The following is a 15,457-nucleotide window of genomic DNA, read 5'->3' as shown; positions in this document are numbered from 1 at the left end:
TACGTTAATGCCGAATCACACGGACATGTAAAACTGTATACGACATTTGAGCAGAGAGACGAAGACGTCTGGGACTTTAGTTGAAAATACAAACTACTTTGAATGTTTTGTGAGTAGGAAAAACGTCCGCATCAAATTTACTGTGTTCAAACTACTTTCGTGCTAGTTGTTGTTTTCGCACTTATTTGTGTTGGCTAACGGAAAGCTAATTCTATTTTGTCATACATGACAAAAAGTCGAGATTTATAGAAGATTACGAGAGTGGACGTAGGGATGAGGAATAGGATGATGATCATGTAGCATGGGGTTCACCATGGCCATGGGTTCACCAAGCCAACTTTTAATCTGATTGAGAGAACGAATCCAGATGTATCTGCAACTGATTGGTTGTGGGCCCTGAGTGCCTTTAGATATTAATCAAAGGGATGAACATTGGGCATTGGCATATTGTCACTGTCACTATTGTCGCAAATCACTCGGCCGACATTTCTGAATTAGCCCCCATCCTAAGTTTTTTTCTGGGTGCGCTACTGAGTCACAGGTTCAAAAATAGACGGCCGCATGATGTTGAAGAAAAGATTGGATATCACTTGAATAAGAACAGCAAAGATAGAATGGTATAGAAACATAAGTGAATGGCCTTTCGCTGCCACCCTCGCTTTCTAAATTAAAATTTCTCACATCAGTTGCTGTGCTGTTTGTATTTCACCAACAAAAACTAAGAGGCTCGGAATTACACAAGAATGGCCTCAGCTATCTCTATTTATGCAACTCTTTTCGTTTTGATAACTAGAAATAAAAACTCCCTGTGTTCAACTGAAAAACTTTGCCTTCAGTAGGAAAGAATATTGTTCTCAATTCTTTGCCTTGTCATCACATTGGTAAAGGAAGGTGCTTTTATGAGAGCGCACGTTTAAAAACCTACACAATCCCACAAAGTGACAGAAACAAGGACAGTGACAGAATACAAGTTCAAAAATAAATGTTATGAATCATTACGTAAATAAGTAATGAATCATTACTGTGTATTTCATCAGTCTTTGCTTCTCTTACTGCAAAAGTTTAGATTTTTTTATAAAACTTTCATGAGTCTCTACAATTCCAGATGCATTTCAAGTTCAAAGTCATCAAGGTTTCGCAATTACAATGAGGTAAGCTACTTAAAATTTGATTGTAGACTTTTTTGGGATTGATTTTTTTATAATCCTGCAAAAACATAAGTTTTAACATAATTCAGTAGCATCTACTATCTATTGATCGTAGTTTAAAGATCAGGCATAATGAGAAGATGTCCATCAGTCAGTTTTGGATTTTAATCGAAGAAGAATAAGCTTCACTTTAATAGCAAAAAAAGCATTAATAGTTCTTTTGCTGTTTTCAACCTCAAAAAAGCATTAGCCTAATAGTTTTTTGCAGTTTTTTACATGTAAAAAATCAAATTCAAATGCGCTGTTGAAAAAAGGAGAGTGTGTTTACTTTACAATATTACAATTACATATATGACCTAAATTTTGCAAAATCGTGAAGTTCGGCCAAGCGCAAGTCTCGCATTAAATTGTCTAATTGTTAAGAAACACTGGTTTAGCGACAACAATGAAAATGCTGACTTATTTTACAAAACGGTGTTTTATCGAAAAGGTTCACGTTTTGGGATTTGAGCACATTTGTTTAGAATAAATGGAAACTGATCTGTGTTTTGGTTAATGACGGAAACTTGTCTTTTTTCGGAGATTTGTTTGCAAAATGTTGCATAATGGTTGCACATAGAAAGAAAAGACCGCTTTGTAGACGGGGGATGGAACAATCGTTGTTAACATATTCAGCGGTCTGTCACACTCCCAGAAACAAGATGGCCTTCCATATTGTGCGCTGCTAAACAGAAAATTCCGACGTCTATTGGAAGGTATATGAGACCACGTCTGTCTCGGTAGAAACAATGTGACAGTCTGGGGGTCGGCTGTGATCTTATTATATATTCTGGATTTGATTCTAGTGATGTAACACATGAAACAGTGCTTCAAATCGTACTAGTCTAGTGTTAGTTGCTTGTGATATTTTCTCAACTTACAACGACAGGCCATAGTTTTTCTACAAATATTTCATCAGTAAATGCTTTCAGTAAGCTGTTGTTGGTGGGCCTTGGGCGGTGAGATGACGCAGCAGATAAGGAGCTCGCTTTCCAATCACCAAGTATAGCCTAATTGTGTCTGGAAACACAACTTTATACCTTAACAAGCCGCGACGTATGATGTTATAGATTCCATTTTAATTGGCAAAAACTATTTTTGTTGGAGAGTTAAAATGATATTATTGTGATGACATGTGGGAGCAAAAACTTGATACTTGTCTAAGGAACTGAACTAATTTGGAGGGGGATTCAGGCATCCTTGCCTTTTGTTCCACGCCTTTGCTTAAACCTGCAAATTCGACTGCGACGCTATTTTTGGAGTTGAAGAAGTGTTAACATGCGAGAGCAGAGCAAATAACAGGCTATAAATGTCAAAGACTCGATGCTTATCCAAGAGAAAACTCATTATTGCAAGTGCTTCAGTCATTATTGAACTTTTTTTCTCACGCCCTTACTTTACTGTAATTTGCAAATTTGACTGCTCTTTTAAAAAAGAAAGTTTTAATCACATAATACAAAATGCATTGCAATTTGTTTGTTCTAATTAAAAGCTGCGAAAAGTTTACAAGATATACGTATACACTGCACTTTACAGTATGTCATGTCTCATTCAGCAATTGTAATTTGTTGACCGAGAACTTTCTTTGATCCCTTGTTAGAGCCCATTGGGAATAAGAGTTTATTGAATTTTTCTCTACAGTTGATTAACATAAAACATGAAGTCGATGATCTCTCTAGAATCTAATTCTAAGTCGACCTTCTGGCTCGTCGAGTCCGCTGGTGTCAGGGACCGGAGTTTTTTTGCAACTTGAACAATTAACACACTTACACATAGACGGGTTGCAATTGCAGTGAGAACAGTCTTTGCAATTGGCGCAAATACAATCTCCAGTGACGGCGCAGTTGCATGGATCCATTTTACTTCAGTGAAAATGGAAGTGCAGCGCGATTGCTTATCCTTTGTCTTCACCGCTTGCTTTTGTGGAATGTGGTATGTTATTTTCAATTGATTGGGAACAATTTCAAATTCTACTTGAAGTTTTTGTGATTTAATAAGCCCGGTCATAGTGAGGTCACAATGACCTAAATTATCTTAGACATAACTTTGTAAAAAACACTTCCAAATGTAAAGTTGTTTTCTTCAGCAGTTATTCAAACCAAAATAACACATAATGCCAAAGTGGAACAAAATACACGACAGCTCAAAAAATCTTCGACATGACAATAAACACACAACGAAGGAGAAAGCGGATGGAGATGATGAAGATGCAGAGTTTGGAAGAAAGTTTTGCTTCGAATATCCAGAGCAAAAAAGAATGAGAAGAAATAGAAAAGTAAAGAATTTTGTTTGTAAACCTTAGTAAGCTGATTAGGATGTCGTCAGTGTAGCGCGCTATAGGCTACTGATTAAACCGCTATGCTGAAACAACTGTTCGGCATTTCATTTTTTCCACTGCCGACTTTCATTATTATTATTACGGCATTGTTATTTTATTTGCATCAGACCAGTAGGACAATAGTTACAACTAACTGGCAGAATTCCAGATTATGAGTACCCACACCACCGGACATCGTAGGAATAGAAATGGGTACCCAGGCCTGGATTAACCATTGTGCTAGGGTGTGCTAAAATACAGGGGCCCCGCAGACAGAGGGCCCCACTTTTCCTAAAAATGAAATAAATAAAATAAAATCACAATTTTTCCTGAAAATATTTTTCAAGAAAAAAAATTAAGAAAAGTGGGCCCCTCTGTCTAAAAAAAGTAACACATTTATCAATATATCTTCCTCTTCACGTGAAATAAAAATATGGTTCTTAAATTTTTTCTTTAAGACTTTGCAGCAAAGAAAGCCAGAAAAAAGTCGTTCATCTGATTTTCATGTTAGTTTTCTAAATCCTATTGGTAGTTAGTAGTGATATAAAAGAGCAGTTTAGAATAGAAATTCAAAATAACCTTTCATTGCAATTTGCAGTGCAGTGTGCAATACTAACAGTGGTCCCTTGCTACAATGTTTTCCCTTGCACAGTTTCGTTGATTTAATGTGTGTGATTTTGCATCCATTATAACGTAAACATTGTTGACTTAATTTGCACATGCTTATTTAATCATCGATCACGTGCTATTTCAAAGTTATCTAACTTACCTAAGCAACGCTCGGTTTCCTCTGCAAACGAAACCAGCTTGCTTTCATTACGCTCCACGTAAGCTGGTAAGGGCCCCCATAAAATTCATTAGCACAGGGGCCCCATTTGACCTTAATCCGGGCCTGTAGGGTACCTTTTTCACCTAGGGTGGACGTCGCGGGCTCGCGGTCTAAATGGGTAAACTGTGAATGGCACCATTAAAACTCGACGATTTGACAAGAGCGTCAGAATGCAGAGAGAATTCATCCAACAATTTGTTGAAGATTGACATCTACTTTAAAAGTTTTAAAATTAAAGAGATTTGCGAAGTACTGCATCAAAATTCAAAATATTTTGTTCAATTTAAATAGTGACGACACTAACATAACGAGGTAACTCATGCAACAAACGAAAGGCATTGTTGTAAACATGAACTGATCTTATTAATCATAGTTACTGTCATGAAACTAAAGATGATTTTATTCATAAAGTTTTAACCAACTTAAAATGCGGCCACCCCAACTCAAAACATACTAAAAGTGAAGGCAGGTAGCTCACAACAACAAGCAACACAAAATAGAGAACAGCCTGAAGGACAAAACACGCCAACGAAGTAATCATTAAAACAAGGAGCAGTACAGAAACAAAGTACGTAGAAATAACGTAAAACAATATATTATAACAGTTACAAATATTTGCAAACGCCTATAATTTCTTTTCGAAATTGAGAAACAATCTACAATAGAAAGCCTTGATTTCGCAGAGTAATTTTGTCCTCGTAAATTGCGCCACACTATGTCTACGTCTGTTATGAACTGAGATCTACTGCAACTTTCTCCTTAGACGAGGTGGAAATGGAAAACTGATATTGTTCTCCTAGCAACGTCGGTAATGCGCGACTTTAGCAATCCTTTATCTAGAACAGCTTCTTTTTTTATTCTTGCTCTCCATTTCAGCAAATAAACTTTTCTGCACCCGACATTGGGTGACTTGGTGGTCAATAGAGTATAGTAACTACTAACTATAGGCTTACTTTTAATCTGTTTCGCGACTCACAATTTGCGACATCGTTTGGGCTTTTTTATGGTCCTGATCTATAATTTGAGGAGCGTTGATCTAGTAAGCCCTTCTTCTAAATCAGGGGTCGGGTACTCGTGACACGAGAGCTATATATGGCTCTTTTGATGACGGCATCTGCCTCGCGGAAAATTTTGTCTTAATTTTTCATTACAATTTAGAGCTGGATCTCGAAAATTTTGTCTTAATTTTTCATTACAATTTAGAGCTGAAAATACGCTCAGAATGCACCAAATTAAATGTAACTTTTCAATTTTTTTTTAGATGGTCCCCCAGACCCGCCACTGTTTTACTCGTCTAAGCAAACACGCAGTCACACTTTTACAACTAACGAGCTGCCACTGCGTGTTAGTTGTTTAAATGTTAAAAAATTATTTAGTTCTAGTGGAAATACGTTTCCAAAATGAAGCTTTCATGACTCTCTTACCTAAAAAGGTTCCTAAGCTCTGTTCTAAATCTAAAAAATGTATTCATTGTGATACCAAAGCAAACCTATTTCTTGAGGTAAAATTGGTTGCAACTTGCTTGCTTTTTTAGTGATTTTGTGTAATTGTTTCAGCAAGGACTCACCAACCAAATCACGGAAGTAGAAATTGACATAAATGACGTCACGGACAAAGATGATGATGACATTGCAGATTCTATTTCCTTATTGGTGGGATGCGTGCTGAATTCAATATACTTTAAAGGTAAAGATCGGTTAATAAATATTCAGAAACTGAAACTAATTCACAATTAGAAGCCAGTTCATGAAGCTGCAAATTCTATAGGCCTAGCTCAGTTGCAGCATAGTCCACCCCATCAGCTCAGTGGTTACGCACCCGGCTCAAGATCACGCGGCTCTGGTTCGACTCTCGGGGGTGTGCGCTTGAGCAACGCATTTCAGGACTGCTCTCCATTCAGCGGCACCTAATGAATGTAATATAATTCCCCGGCAACAACACTTCAACAATCGGAAACTTCACTCTGCCAATTTCGGTAACCGGCCCCGCGTCAAGAGCCTCTACAAGTATGCGAAACTACCAGGAATAACTTATCAAGGCTTTGTTAGTCCGAGGATAAAGATTCAAAACCAACCAACCAGCATAAAACTTTTTAATATTTGACCACTTAGCGGTGGTCCAAGACTTGATACCAAACATCGGGAAGGGGGGGAGGGATTAGAGGGTAAGGTTCTGATTATTTTGCTTAGCTTTCTGTTCTTACGATAGTATGGCGGCCATGCAGTGCTTTTCTCTTGACGACCTTTCCTCCAGAAACTATTCCAATTTAATTTATTACACTCTGTGTAAAGGTGAGCCGTGATTTTCCAACAATCAGCTTTAGCCAGGAGTTGAACTAGCTAGCATAGGCTACTTTTACTGTTATTGATCATAGACTTTGTTTCAGGCATGATATTTCTCGTGATAGCAATAAATGCTGTTCATATTGCTCTACAAACCGTGGAAACTCTTTCGATTCCGTATGCGTGGGTCTTTCACTTGGTGGACAATTTCATTATGGGCATTTTCATTTGTGAAATTGTTCTCAAATGGTACAGCGGCTTTATCATTTTTTGGAAAGATTATTGGAATATTCTGGACTTTGTTATTATTTTTGTTCTTCATGTAAGAGAAATAAAAAGTTGCATAACTTTTTTATTTAAAAAAAACAAAAAAAACTCACTTTTTTATACTGTCTTGCATGAGGAGGGAGCAAATAAAACCCAAAAAGTCTCGAAACAGCAGTGACTTAATAAATCAGCTGGTCCGGTTTAGGAGATGAAAAAATAAGATACGAAATACACTATAGGCCTACGTAACGTAGGCTACTGAGAAGAAAAAGTGGGAATGTTTTAGAAGCAATTCTGTTAAATAGAGCTTCTTTCCTTTTGCGATCATGTTGCATAATTAGACGTCGAAGTTCGATTTAGCCTACTAATTGCATGGTTATCTTACAGTAGTTTAGATCTATAGGCTATGAAATTTCTCACCAATTTATTACCTTATAGTTAGGCCCTTGGTTAGCTTTCTTCAGCAACACTCGACTTCTTCGAATTTTGCGCGTCATTCGAGCTTTTCGAAGTTTAAAGACGGTTACGTCATTGACTGGGTTGTCACTGGTTGTAGAAACAATTTTGCAGGTAGGCCGAATGGTATTCAATGTGAACAGGGCAGTAGCCAGACCGCAGAGCAAGGGGGGCCAACTTTTTTTTGGGGGGGACCAAAAAAATTGAATCATTGTAATTGTAGCTGTTGCTCGAGAACGTTGGGATTTTGCCAGGGGGGGCGAAATTTTTTCAGGGTGGGCGAGGCCCCCCTGGCCCCCGGCTGGCTACGGGCCTGAATGTGAAGTACTACCATTATTGTACAATTTTGATAACGAAGTGATTTTCTTGAACTAACAACCTGACAAGCTGACAACATAAAACCTGACAACCACACGGAATTTAGCATGTAGAACATCAGTTAGTTGGTTACTCGAAAAGGGCTAACATGAGTAGGCCTATTGCTGAAAACGTTTGTAATTTTTAGTTTATTTTCATGCTATTATATTAAGTTAAATGCCGTGTGGTTGTTAGGTTTTATTTGTCTAATGTAGGCTAATTGTGATATTAAATATTATGGTTTTATCATCATTATTTTCAGCCTGTGGTAGCCCACTGCTAAGCGAAGGCCTTCCCCTTTTCTTGCCAATCCAGTCGATCGTGTGCTTTTCTATACCAGTTGGTGCTTTTAAAGTTGCTCTAACGTTAATCAATTTTTTTTTTTGTTATTATAATTAGTGAGCATATATCGTCAGGGATGTTTTTGTCATAAAGTGTATGACTGAGCTTTTAGTTACGGTTTTTAGCCCAAGATAATAGCATAACAATAACATAAGCATAACATAACAATGAACAAGTGACGCAACAACTATATCAATATTACTTTTTCGGTTATCAACCGCACTCAATCTCTTGTTTAACTAACTGGTCTACGTGGAGTGTGAATGCGGCACGGTGATCAAATAATTTATAATGATCCATATTGAAGCAAGAAATCAATTCCCTTAAGAAAGGAGCAATCCTCGCGAAGCCCCAAAAATTAAAGAGCACTGTTGTAGGAACAAATTGCCTTATTTATCAAACTAAAAAGATAATCTAATTAGTTGATCACAACATTAGCTTTTTACGAAGTGTGAGTGTGTGTTTGAACAGCGTGAGATGTGTTTCATTAGCCTGTAGCCCTATACATTGGAAACATTAATCGTTCTCGTAAACAACTTTACGTGCACTGCTTTTGCTTGTAAGACTTTAAAACTGTCTTGTTCTAATACTGGATGAATTCATCTCCTCCACTATGTGTTGGAAGATATAAAAAAAGTGCATCCTTTACATCCATGTAGCGGCTTGCCTTTGTCAAAAATAACTGCTTGGCATCTCAATAGGCCTGTTAATTGCTTTCGTGCTTTGTATTGTCGAAAAAGCGAGATAGGCTTGTTAATGAAACTTATGGGTTCAAGGATATAAAAAAACATATTATACATATACAATAATGCTTTTTAATTGCTAAAGAATGTTGTTTTTACATTGGGAGCAACATGATCAGTAGAGAGATAAAAGTACGTAATGGTTCAAACTAAGCAAACCACTAGCAAGTCAACCGACTGCAAAGCGCCCCAAAAGCAGCTTCCAACAAAGACCTCTTGTAAGAGCGCCCCAGCTACTGGAGGCATTAAGAAGGCGCGACGTTATCAAGCGGTAACCATCGTCTTGCATGAAATTGCTACCAAAAATCAACTAAGCTCAGTCATTTTCAAGCTTTCGTTCCAGCAACAGGTTTGCTAAATCGCACAAGACTTCAAGATCGACTTTCGTTTCCAGAGCAGTGCCGTCATGGCTCCGCAAGAAGCCAGGGAGGCGTATCTTGTCGGCCTTTTCGGAAGACACCAATCTGTGCGCGATCCACGCCAAGTGTGTCACCATCATGCCCAAGGACATTAATTAGCAGTTGCATCGGCGGAGAGCGCGTTTAAGTGGCGTCCTCGCATCGAACGAAAATTCAATTTCATATGATAAATCTTAACATGCTTACACGTAGTGGAATTCGACACTATCCAATTTCATGCAACAAACAATTTCCTTAGCAAAATACGGAAGATGTCACAACGACTTGTGTAGGGCTACAAGCAGTATCAAGCTACTCTTTAGGATTTTTCCGGCTCGTAGGCCTATAGTATACAGTCATTGGTGCTTCGTGTATTTCTGGGGGTTAACTGAACGAGGTTCCAAGCTTAAGAACCACTTTATGCTCTTCCAATGATTTATTTTTTTTTCATTTGATAATTAATCATTTTAACAAGTCCTTATTTGTTTTAGTCAATTCCGGATATGGCAAACATCATACTATTGCTTTTCATCTTCATGGTTGTGCTGAGCGTAGTTGGAGTCAAATTATTCGGAAGATTCGTTCCAGAGTTTTTTGGTGATCCCATAAAGTGTATGTTTTCCATATTTGTTTGTTTCACTCAGGTTGGTACCAAAGTATAAACGCTACTGAGTATGATAAAACAATAAAATAGTTTGCAAGAAAAATCTTTTCCTTTCTTTTTTTGCAATAAAGAAAGCAAATGCATCGTTTTGTTTGACTTAGAGTCTCTTACTCTTACAAGTCAGTAAGAAGTAGACTAGTTGTGATTTGAGCAAATGGCAGTTGAGCAAGTGACAACTGAGCTAGCAACATTTCAGCAAATGACTGAAGTTGGCAAAAGATGAAACTTTGTAAGTAACATCTGAGCTAGCCGAAGCCTGGCATGTCACAAATCTGCAAAATCCAGGCGATGACCGAGCAAGCGAATCGCATTTGCTGACTTGGCAGCAACTTAAAAGTAGGCTACTGTACTTGCTGAGTTGCCGAGTGGTCAGACTACCGTTTTTTGTAGCTTCTTGTCGTCGTATCCAGGCTTACGCCGGGTGGTTAAAGATTTAGATTAAGTGGACGAAAAGGCAAGGAAGCCGATCTTCATCTTCGTGCCTCTTTGAATATGCCTGTACCAGTTCTGTCAAAAAGACAGCCGCATGCTCTTGAGCACTGTCGAACCTGGTCCTTTCGAGTGCTGTTATCGGGCTTTCACCACTGGGCTATGCAGCCAACTTTGGGACTGTTTGGTGATAAATGTAAATTGAAGTAAAGACCATGCAGCGCGATGTACAAACCCAAATTTGGCATGTGTTCCAAATCAACCTTAAAAGCGTGCGGTTCACTGCCATCTAGCGCTAAACGTATAGTACCTTGAAATTAAAAAAGTAGCCTACTGGAGCTGTAAGTAAGCTATATATGTGCCGTAAGCTCACTTTGTAGCTTCTGCATTTAAAAAATTAAATTGGCAGGATGGATGGATGCAGATATTTCGCAACTTTGAACGGTATGCTGAAGATGACACGTTTACGTATGTGTGTGCCTGCTTATTCTTTATCCTTACCATACTCATGGCTGCCTTTATAATCGCCAATTTGATAGTAGCAGTTGTTACCACGAACTTGGACAGGGCAATGAAAGAAATGAAGGTAGGCCTACAAAAATGTAACTTGTGTTAGATTTGAACTATATAGACTTTCTATAGTGAAACCCTATTTTTGTATGAATATTCTAAAACGTAGTCTACCAGGTGTTGTAAGCTTATGAATGCCTAGACATTAGGCCTACACAACAAAAGAAACTACCCGGTATCGGTAGGCTATGTCTAAACAGTAAACATAGCTCAAAAACGATCGAGTTTGTGCCTCCAATGTAAACTGCGATTTCTGCAAAGAAAATAATTTTGTACATTTTTACGAGATATTTCATTGCTTCACTGACGTTTCACGTTCCATACCAATACACCATTTCAGAGCAAGTAACCATTAAAATTTTTGAAGTTGTAACATTATAATAGGCTACTGCAGATGAACGTTCAACTGCTGATAGGAAAGATAGGCTAATAACCTGGAGAACATCCAAATTTTTCAGTATTTGCTGTTGATTACACAGTTATGTGGGCCCAATGTGAATGTTGGCCTATAGCTCAATAATTTAGTATAAATTGTACGCCACAGCCTAAGGCTATAAAAATAAATATAGCCTACTACCAGATATTTACAGACGTAAATTTCAGGAAGAACAGAGAAGTAAGAGAGATTCTCTTTTGGTAGAGAATAAAGTGGACCATAAACTCCACACTGTCGGAGAAGGAGAAATGAATCGAGATGAAGACGTACCGGATATACCGTTGGTCCTTCTTGACAAGATACTTGAAAGTGCCGCCCCTATGCGAAGTAGTTTAGTAGATCGAGATGCCATCAAAGCACAACGGCCGCTTTTTAAATCAGATTTATCTTACCTTACTACCGACAAGCTTGAAGACTATTTTCTTCTGTTGATAGCTCTAGATGAGAATTTGAAAAAGCATTTCCGGTTGCGGCAAGTTATTGCCGACTCAGTGCAAACAATACGCATACTGAATGATGAAACCTCGGGAAATGCCGAAGTAATAAAGATTTTAAAAGGACAAGCGTATTCTGTCAGTTCGTATGGGGATTCCTCCGTAGATCAACAAAGCTCAAAAATGTCCAAAGAATCCGCTGCTAATTCGAGTTCTGGTGAAGAGTTGTAGCATTGCCATTTTATAACTTGCCGGCTGCAGACCTGCAGTTATGATTACAAATAGACTACGTCAGAGAAATTTCTTAGCCAGTTTTTAGCAGATTATTAGGCTACGACTACGTATTAAAAAAAAACGCGTTGGAACCCTGGATTTTGAAAGCTCTATATTCTTTATGGTTTTTGAGTCATATGCATATTGCATAGCCTATCTTATTTTAGTTTGTTGATATAATTGCACAGTAATGTTAAGAAAAAGACAGACTGTGATATCACTGTTGTCACTATCTGGTTGAGAGAAGGCTATCTTGTGCAATATGCAGTATATTTGTGACCGTAAGCTACAACTATATACCGATCGCAAATACAGCATTTTCTTTTGCGTCATTATTTTTATTGGGTTGGTTTGTGAGGTATAAGCTTATTTTTTGCATGTATAGCCTACTAAGTACTGTATATGATGACCGACTGCAGGCTTGTTTGACATTTCGTAATTGTATTAGCGGGAGATTGGCCCTACTTATAGTTTCACCAGAGCTTTGTTAGCCCACTCGAAATAGGTTCCAGCGTTCCACTTCTGTACCGCGTTTAAGGTGAGGTCGGTTTTTACAAACAATTCATGCAAAGATCTCTTACAAATCAAGAACTGCGACAGTTGGCTGTGTGTTTGTTTGTTGTATCCAGGCTTACGCCCGGTGGAAGATTTAGATTAAGTAGACGGGAAGGCAAGGAAGCTAATCTTCGTGTCCACCTTCAGGAACGTCTTAAAGTGTCCTGCCAAAGACGCAGCCGCATGCTCTTGGGCGGTGTCGAACCGTCGCCCTTTCGAGTGCCGCACAAGAGCTCTCACCACTCGGCTATGCAACCGATTATGTGCTGCAAATCGCCAATAATGGAGACTTTTCATTCACGGTATTTTGCACCCAACTAATGTGAAATAAATTATTATTATCATCACTTTTGGCCCTGTAGGGCGTAAGCTATATTTAATCAATTGATCGCTACTTAAGACAAGTTTTTGGTGCTTGAAAATGATGAAAAATTTTACATTTATTTGTAAATGAAGTTGCGGGGAAAAGTTGTATTTATGCAAACCTATTTTAAACAATATTCTCCTCGATGTCTCAGCTGGTCAAACGCCTGACTTTACGAACGAAGACACTTCATTAAGATCACGCGGTAGCCTACTAGTTCGACTCTCGGGGTGTGCGCTTGAGCAACGTATTTTAAGGACTGCTTTCCGTAAAGAGGCTACGGTACGGTCCTAGTAGGTTGAAAATTTAATTTAATAAATTTAAGATTAAATGTAGCAAGAATAATGTTGAATTGGGTGTAATAAATTGGGCGTAGCCTATAGTTGCTAAACGAAAGGCAGCCGAAAAAAAATAACTGCACACCCTGTTTTTGTTAGTGCTATAAGCTGTGATGAAACCCTTATTTTCTGACTTTCTAAAGCTCAGTGACCTTCAACAGCCCACTACTATTTCTAAACATTATCTGGGGGTAAATTTGGCGATCTTTTATACCAACAGTTTGGCCACAGTGGTCTGTGAGTTTGGCTGACAATCTTCGTTCAACAACACTTGCAGTTGTTTGGCATAGCCTACAGTTCTGACCAATGTTTGGCCTGGCCATTTCTGCAATTGCTTTTTTTGTCGTATCCACTATCCAGGCTTACGTCCAATCCAATGGTTGAAGACGTAGATTAAGTGGACGGGAAGACAAAGAAGCCATTCTTCATGTCCACTTGGTCTTTCCGGCATGCATTTAATTAAGTGTCTTGCCAAAGAGGTCCTCAAGCCACTCAGCATGAGACAACTCAGCAAGTGCTTCAACCAGGGCCGGATTTAGCTGATGGGGGGCCCGGGGCACTTTTAGATCGGGGAGCCCCCGTGCAAAAAAATTTTTGCGCCTACGGCGCGAAAAGCCATTTCTACGTCTACAGTAGCATCACTCCAGTACTGCACAGCATTTTGCAGAAACTTTAAAGGCCAAATGGGAAAAAAATAACACAAAATCACATTTTAACCACATAGGGGGGCCCTTCAAAAGTCGGGGGGCCCGGGGCAACTGCCCCCTCTGCCCCCCCCCCTAAATCCTGGCCTGGCTTCAACTCAGTTGGCCTAATTACATTTCAGCTACTGCCAAGTCAGCAAATGAGATTTACGTACTGACGTCGGACTTGCTTAGTCATCGCTTGCCAAACTGAATTTGTTGACTTGTAACATGCCAAGTTATGGCCTGCTCAATTGTTGCTTACTCAGTTTCATCATTTACCAACTTCAATCAGCCACGTGCTGAAATGTTGCTTGCTCAGTTGTCGCTTGCTTAGTTCACAACTACTGACTTGTGAAAGACTCTGCCAAAGACACATCCGCATGATCTTGAGCGGTGTCGAACCGGTGTCCTTTCGAGTACCGTAATTATAACTGCTTTGAGGTCATCATTTAGTCCGAATCGGAAAAAGAGAGAGAAACCTCGGAAATATGAGCAGCCTACATAAACACTTTTGCAGTATCTTTTTTTAAATCACACGTTTACCTTTTGGGCGATAGCCCACGATGCCTTACAGCTTTTACGTGATAAAAGTTGCATGTCAAAAACAAAACTTGAATTCAGTTCTGTTTGTTTTTATTTCTGACCCTTACGACGAAAAACAATATAAGCTATGCCAAACATAGCAGATGTCTAGAAAAATACTTGGAAACAGACTAAAATATCGCATCGGAAGCTGTAAAACAAAATAACAACAATTTGGTTATAAGCTACTGATCACTATTTGCATTCAGCGAAAGCTAGCTGGTTGACTGGTTGTTAACTCCACTGAGTCACTGACCGCTGGCAGTGCCGGTCTTTGGGATGTGCAAACCGTGCGATCGCACAGGGCCCGCAAATTAGGGGGCCCGCAATTTACTCAGAAAATGTAGTAATTTTGTCATTTTCAAAGGAAAAATTCAACAAGTGAATTCAGCAAAGGAATTCGCAACAAGAAAACATAGAGACTCAACGAATTCAACCTATTTCGTCGCCCGATTATTTCGTACCCTGAAAAGATCGAGAAAAAAAAACGACATAGCCGAAATCGCTGATCGGAGTTGCCGCAAACATTTCAAAATTTCTCGATCTTTTCAGGGGACGAAATGAGTCGAAATTTAATTTTGTTACACGATTTCAGGGGACGAAATAGGTTTCATCCAGACTCAACATACTGTAGAGACATAGCTTTATTTCCGAAAAATGCCAAAGAAAGCATGATGGTTTGGTTTGGTTTGGTTGGTTGGTTTGGTTTTTGAATCTTTATCCTCGGACTGACAAAGCCTTGATAGGTTATTCCTGGTACTTGTTCGCATACTTGTAGAGGCACTTGACGCAGGGCCGGTTACCGAGATTGGCAGAGTGAAGTTTTCCGATTGTTGAAGTCTTGTTGCCGAGAAATTATTCCATTCACTAGGTGCCGCTGAATGGAGAGCAGTCCTGAAATGCGTTGCTCAAACGCACACCCCGAGAGTCGAACCAGCGCCGTGTGAT

At 39.0% G+C, this 15,457-nt stretch overlaps 2 protein-coding genes across 2 annotated transcripts in view; one reads left to right on the top strand and one right to left on the bottom strand.

Moving 5' to 3' along the window:
• The window catches only part of LOC145782878 (short transient receptor potential channel 7-like), a 36,341-nt gene extending 33,296 nt beyond the window's left edge, over nucleotides 1–3,045 (bottom strand). Inside the window, exon 1 of the mRNA XM_082594642.1 lies at nucleotides 2,958–3,045. Coding sequence (XP_082450768.1) covers nucleotides 2,958–3,045 — 88 coding nt within the window. The remainder of the gene's footprint in view (nucleotides 1–2,957) is intronic.
• Nucleotides 3,046–3,266: 221 nt separating this feature from the next.
• LOC145783373 (cation channel sperm-associated protein 4-like) lies at nucleotides 3,267–12,316 on the top strand. The gene is made up of 7 exons (XM_082595226.1): nucleotides 3,267–3,462; nucleotides 5,890–6,019; nucleotides 6,720–6,937; nucleotides 7,321–7,452; nucleotides 9,670–9,822; nucleotides 10,681–10,857; nucleotides 11,445–12,316. Exons 1-7 carry the CDS (start codon nucleotides 3,301–3,303, stop codon nucleotides 11,940–11,942), a joined length of 1,470 nt encoding a protein of 489 aa, XP_082451352.1. The 5' UTR covers nucleotides 3,267–3,300; the 3' UTR covers nucleotides 11,943–12,316.
• Nucleotides 12,317–15,457: the final 3,141 nt, after the last annotated feature.

This window comes from Aplidium turbinatum, chromosome 14 (genome assembly GCF_918807975.1).
Source record: "Aplidium turbinatum chromosome 14, kaAplTurb1.1, whole genome shotgun sequence".
Taxonomy (NCBI): Eukaryota; Metazoa; Chordata; class Ascidiacea; order Aplousobranchia; family Polyclinidae; genus Aplidium; species Aplidium turbinatum.
Note: the sequence above shows the minus strand (reverse complement) of the source record. Positions and strands in the feature narration are given on the sequence as shown.

Bases quoted from the DNA above. Each gene is read 5' to 3' on its own strand.
- LOC145783373 (XM_082595226.1), top strand. From the start codon at position 3,301: ATGCCAAAGTGGAACAAAATACACGACAGCTCAAAAAATCTTCGACAT. The intron at 3,463-5,889 runs GTAAAGAATTTT...TAATTGTTTCAG, and splicing joins GAATGAGAAGAAATAGAAAA to CAAGGACTCACCAACCAAAT. The intron at 6,020-6,719 runs GTAAAGATCGGT...ACTTTGTTTCAG, and splicing joins GAATTCAATATACTTTAAAG to GCATGATATTTCTCGTGATA.